This window comes from Halichoeres trimaculatus, unplaced genomic scaffold, assembly GCF_033239565.1.
Source record: "Halichoeres trimaculatus isolate MK-OKI-2021-1 unplaced genomic scaffold, fHalTri1.1 fHalTri1_scaffold_14, whole genome shotgun sequence".
Lineage (NCBI taxonomy): Eukaryota > Metazoa > Chordata > Actinopteri > Labriformes > Labridae > Halichoeres > Halichoeres trimaculatus.
In genome coordinates this window covers 4,659,580-4,665,983 of record NW_027437192.1, presented here as the reverse complement: position 1 = coordinate 4,665,983, position 6,404 = coordinate 4,659,580, and the positions used below count along the sequence as shown (strand labels likewise).

At 43.2% G+C, this 6,404-nt stretch overlaps 1 protein-coding gene across 1 annotated transcript; it reads left to right on the top strand.

Annotated features, from left to right (window-relative positions):
• Positions 1 to 334: 334 nt before the first annotated feature.
• LOC141803291 (uncharacterized) lies at positions 335 to 3,800 on the top strand. The gene is made up of 4 exons (XM_074687253.1): positions 335 to 604; positions 704 to 799; positions 900 to 1,067; positions 3,630 to 3,800. Exons 1-4 carry the CDS (start codon positions 335 to 337, stop codon positions 3,798 to 3,800), a joined length of 705 nt encoding a protein of 234 aa, XP_074543354.1.
• Positions 3,801 to 6,404: the final 2,604 nt, after the last annotated feature.

Genomic DNA, 6,404 nt, shown 5'->3' with positions numbered 1-6,404 from the left:
TGTAACTTGAATCTACTTAAATTGAAACCCTGTGCCTTGAGTTGGCTTGAATAAAAACCTTCTGACCTGAGTCTACTTGAATTGTAACCTTTGTGACTTGAATCGACTCAAATTAAAACCTTGTGACTTAAGTTGACTTGAATTGACAACCATGTAACTGGACTTAAATAGAATTGACAACCTTTGAGACTTAAGTTGACTTGATTTGAAAACCTTGAGACTTGAGTCGACTTAAATTCACAACCTTAGTGACTTGAGTTGACTTGAATTGAAACCTTGTGACTTGACTTTCCAACAACAGAAAAACTTGAGACTTGCTTGAGACTTGGACCAAATGACTTACTTCTCTCTTGGGACTCGGATCAGAGAGACTGGTACAATTGTTTTGTCAGCAGTTCAAAAGCACTTACAGTTTATTCTTCTCTATTGTCTTTCAGTGTTCCACGACTTCACCCCTTGTCTACTACACCTGCTCCTATTGGCTGAGCTGTTCGTCCTTTCATCCTCTCATCCCGTCCACAGATCGCCCCTCTGTGGCATGTTCACGTCGATGAGTAATCATCTCGACAAAGTGCTGTTTCTTTCTCCACAACTTCACGATTTGGTAAGGTCCATCACAAACAAGCTCAAGAAATGACCTTTACAACATGAATTAACGACACAAAGAAAAGACGTAATGAGCTCTGTATCATGTTTCTCACAGACGGAGGATGAACTCTCAAAATTTGAAGGTGTGGAACACAAACTGCAGGGTCTTCCTCTCTTAAACCACACAGCCGAACATTTCACAGCACTGCAGGTAAAGCTGAAATCATATAGATTTCTTTACGTTATCTTGATAAATGTTTGGAGTTTAAATTTAACATTTTCTCTTCTGCACTTTTTTTTTGTTTCTGCAGGTGAATAAATCTCTCTCTCAGCTGTTTGTCGACACTGAATCCTTCAGACTGCATGTCAACTGGTTAAAAACAGCCAAAGAAAACCTCAGTTTGCCCTCCCAGCCAGCAGAGGGAACCAGTTCTCACCTCCACCAGCTCTCCAACCTCATCAAAGGTTCTCTTCAGCATGTAAGATCCAGCGAGGTTTAAATTTTCAGGTTTTGCATTGATTTTTATTTTCTGGGTTAGGGTTTGATACACGTTGATTATTTCTCTAAAGTGTAATCTTTTTGCAAAGTGTGAAAGTTGTGACAAACTTTTAAAGGTCACATAACACTGGCTGAGAATTGAAATGTGATAACATTTAGATTTTTGGCTCGTTCATTTTAAGAGGCTGTGAGGATTTTAAAGTGATCTTGAAAAAGTCTCCCTTCTATCCCTGATCATAATCCGCACTTTAAAATGAGATTATCAGCGCCAATATTGCTGGTTACAGGTTATTTCAAAATGCTACTTCTCAGCTTCCTGATCCAGGACTGGATTGATTTACAGCACGCCTAGGTCTCTATGACAACACCACACCGGCTGAGGAAGTTTAGTAGAGAGAAGAGAGATCTGTGTTTTTCTCTGCCGAAAACGATTTCTGTGATTAATTTTGTGCCGATGGTGGACACTGGAGCCTAACTGTCAGACAGAAAAAGGACAGAAGAGCAGGAGAAAGATAAACAGGAGAGAGATAGAACACGAGCTAAAGGCTAATACAGAAGCTAAGCTGTTAGTGATAATGAGTCTATCAATAAAATGAAGAGTGAGGTTTCGTAGCTCTGCTTGGTAGATGACTGGTAGGACATAACCAGGATTCACTAACGTTACATGTTACAGACACGTCAGGAGCATCGAACTGTTAGTTGTGCTAGATATAAACGGCTACTAAAATACTTACAAACTGACAGTGTTTACTAGGGATGGGTACCTTTCACATTTGAAACGATACGGTACCTAAGCCCAGTACCTGGCAATCAGTACTGGTACTCAACAGTAGCAATTTTTGGTACTTTTTTGTGTTTATGTGGTAAAAAATATCAATTTGTTAGGTAATAAAATATATATTTTTTCAATTTAACATATTTATTTTTCAGTATATAACCTTGTAATGCTGTGTTCGTGTCCAGCATGGAAAATTACCTACTTTTCCACTCCCTCACAGCCACAAGGATGCATTCAGGTACCTAAACATGGTACATTTTGATTTTTCCGTACTGGGTACTTTTGACAGAATTCGGTCAGTATCAATAAAAGTACCTAATTTGGTACCCATCCCTAGTGTTTACTTGTTGTCACGATAGCCTACAGTTACGTTTGAGCACTGGGCTGCCGATAGCACTACATGAAGCTAGCTGCTACGTTTGCGCGATGTCACGTTTCAAACTGTTGCACTATGTAACTGTACTGATAAACACCTTACCTCGGCGTGTTGTACCCAGTAAAAAGTTGTCTTGAACAAAAAAATTGTTTTTATCCCATCTCCATTAAATTCCAAAACAAACACATGCCTAGCTAAAAGTCATTAACGACAGTGTGCGGAGACTCCAGGCCAGAAAGGTGGGGAGGGAGTTCAATTAAAACAGATCCTCCTCATAGCATCTTTAAGCTAAAGGATAATCATTATGGTGCAGCCACACCAAACGCGAATTTGCGGCGCGATTACATACAAAGTCTATGCAAAGACGCGTTTAGCCGCCGATTCGCCTCTCGCGGCGCGATTCGCGCGTTTGGCGCGGCGAGTTTGGAGCGTTCACGCGTTTGGGCGGTAGACGCGAATTCGCTCGAGTTCAAAATATTCCCCCACGACGTCATTGTTTTGACAACGTTGGGGGGCAACTGCCGCCTGCTCCGGCTCCAACTCCGCCGGAGGATGGAGGAGAAAACAATCTGTGCGGTGTGTCATCATCCAGAGTTATACGATACGACGTGTGTACTCTACAGAGACCGGGAAAAAAGGATCAGGCTTGGTTGAAAGTCTCTGAGGAGACAGGTTTTGAATGTAAGTTCTGAAAACATTCGTTCCCAGCTGGATCTGCCTGTACGGGCTATCACTGAGTCCGACTGTGTTTTCCTCAGCGGAGTTTTAAGCCTGATAGAGAGGAGGAAAGAGTGGGGCAGGGGCAGAGCGAGGGAAAAGATGGAAGTTCTCTGTGCTCCTCTCTTTCCTCCACCCCTTCATTATCCCCAGGGAGACCTCCGGGAACATGGGTCGGGGGTTCGGGTGGTCGGGGGTACGGGGTGTCGGAGGTTCGGGGGATCGGGGATGAGATCGCAGGGAACAGCCAAGCAGGGCTGGTGGATTACCAGGGAGAGGCAGCAGGTATTGATTGTGATCTCCAAAGCTTTCACACACTCTCCTGTCATGCTTTGGAAACCACAGCTCATTGTTTTTCAGCTGCTCTTTTGGACTTTCGGTCTTTAAATGAACGAGCTCTCTACTCCGCATGCGCAGTACCGCGCATTCGCGTGTTCGCGCCTCAGGTTGTCAAAAAAGTCCAGCGGCGAGACTCGGGCGTTCACGCGGCGCGTGACAGGCCATTCGCGCGAGTAAATTCGCGTGTTCGCGTTTGGTGTGGCCGCGGCATTAAAGGTACAGCACATTTGTTGACAACTGTAACTTTAAAGTGAAACTAACGTGGTTCGTTTTGATTGCTGTGCTTCTGCCTGAACCTTCAAACCTTAACTCTTCTTCCTCTCTGTCCTCAGATCAGTGAGGAGGTTCCGCCATCACCCTCTGCCTCCCTCCCTGCCGTGTCCTCAGCCTTTGAAGCGCTCCAGTACTCCTTCGAAATCTCAGAGCGGCTACAAGTCTTTGCTCGCTGGACCAAAAGAGTGCTGCGGCTCCTCGGGAGACAATCGCGCTGCCCGAGACATTAACTCACAGCGCTTCAGACCTGTAACGTCTTCTAGAAACCACTGAATGTCTTTAAGCATAGGACGGACTGCCTTGAAGTTTGGTTCATTCATCCAAACAGCTTTTGATTGTTTTGGCACATATTTTGGGACAAACATGTACGATCCCAAGAGGATGCACTCTACTGAATTCTGCATTTTCCCTTTTTGAGATGAAATATTTAAATATCTGTTGCATGAAATGGTTTTACATATTGTACTAACGTTCATGCTCCCATGGATAGATGATTCAAAATGCCAGTGACTTACTCAGAAGCTACTCAAGTCATAACTTATCTGCTAGCTACGATTTAAAGGGCTCATCATTTTCTACAAGCATTCATGCTCCACAGAGGTTAAACTCTCATTTGGTGACTTTACCTGAACCTTTTTAACTGAAATAGCAACAAATGTCCTCAGTTCATGAAGGCCTAGTTCAACATTTGTTGACATTCATTGGCAATATGCAGGTGAAATTTTTAGTTTTTATTGAGTTTGCTGACCAAGTTTCTGGAGAATTGCTCAGACATGACCTCGGATGTTGAACCCATCCTGTACACACATTCACAGAGGCTGTTAAACAAATCTGTTGAGCTATATCAGTATCAGAAACAACTTGACATGCATGTTCTCCAGAGGATGACGATTGAGATTTCATCATCTTCGGACTGAAAGGGCTTCTTATTTTATACAAAGCTCCACAGAGAGTTGTGGATTTCACCAACAGCTATTTAACTCATATGGTGAAATTTTTCAACCTCCTTTGATGGAAATGGTTCCAGTTTTTTCATCATTTTTTTTAAAGTTCTCCAGAGGATTGATTTCAAAGACTTGCAGATTGAGTCTTTTCTCTCAGCGCTCTTACAGCTTAAATACACCAGATGCGTCAGCAGTGCGTCTCCAAACAGGTTTCCATTCAAGCCGATGTGTCAACTCACTCTGGATCTCTTCTGTTGCGGTCATACTGTATAAAACAAGGACGTAGTCTCCCCGACATCACTATATCAGCTATATTAGAAGTGGCATAGGCTTAGTGTACAGCTACACATGACCTAAACTTTGCCTCTGATTGGGCGAGCTCACATTCTTAATATCCTTTAAACTGCCAAGTTAGAAAAAAATTCACCCCCTGTACAGCGTGCGCCGATCGCTAATGAAATTAGTGACTAACCAGGCTGTAAAAATGTTAATTTATGCTTTAAAAACATCTTTTTTGGCTTGGTAAAGGCAGGGTTGGCAGTCCTGAAAAACTAGCATGAGCTCGAATGTAGCATCTCGTCAGGACTGCGTCTAGCCCCTCCTCCCCCTCCCCTTGCAGCTCTTCCAACACAACGCCCTTGTCACATGCACGAGCGCCTCTGATTGGTGACTATGTTGTGAATGACTAAAAGACGGACTTTGCACATAATTTTGTGTTTTGCACTACGTCGAGTCATGTCTCATTTAGCGGCAAGGAAACATCAAAACTTTAAAACATAAAGCTAAAAAAACAACAGTTACCACTAATCGGGGTATGGGTAGTTTCTCTGCCATTCTTCTGCTGAGTGTGCTGCACGATTTGGGGAAAAGGTGCGATTTGCGATTAGGTGGACAATATTGCGATTGCGATTGTGCTTGCGATTTAATTAAAAAAGTTGAGTCATGATGAGTCTACAGACTTGCTTGGTTATCATGGAGAAAAATCTGAATTGCATGTGCTGACATTGCGATTGCGATTGCGATTGCGATTGCAATAATCGTGCAGCCCTAGTGTGAACCTATCCACCTCTAAACTCGGGAACATGCAGTGAGTCAGGGGCAGTGCGGGCCGGTGAAACGTACGCGCAGGAGGAGGGCAAAACAGCAGGACGAGCTTTGATTGGTTTAACAGATTGGATCCTAATCGATGTGATTGGCTGATGTTTTCCTGGGTTTTCTCCCGCTGTAGATAGCGGATATTATTCGCTCTTATTTAAGAACACATCATGTATTGCTTGCCATCGGGACATATAGATCATTTCCACAAGTATAACAAAAAGTGTATCTCAATCAAACTACCAATTATACCTTTAAGCAGATTTTAGCAGCATTGTCTCATATTCTTAGACCAGAAGTTGCAGTACATCTGCAAAGTGGCTGCTCTGTCATCTTGCAGGTAAAACCCAGCCATAGTATTTTTGCTGTGACGCATAAATCCACCTTAGGGAAGATCAAGCAGGAAAGGAAGTTGTCACCAGAAACTACTTGAAAACACTCAGTTCGTACTTAGATTGACGACGTTGACTAACAGACATAATGAGCGGAGCCAGACCAGGAGTCAAGAGGTTTGAGGTTTTACAGCCCAACATGAATGAAGAGAGACTTGTCGAGTGGAGTGGGAAGCGCGGGAACTTCACAGTCTGTGACTCCAGCTGTCGGGACGGAGTCGGACTGCAGACGTATCTGGTGTATTTGAGGCGTTGTTGTCACGATATTCAGTTCAGACATTCATTGTCCTTACAGAGTGTTTTAATCTTTGTGATGATTCCCTAACCCCAGAAATCATTCAGACATTTAAAGCATTTATTTTTTCCCACTTTTAAGGTGAAATATTTCACCTGTGTTCCTGTA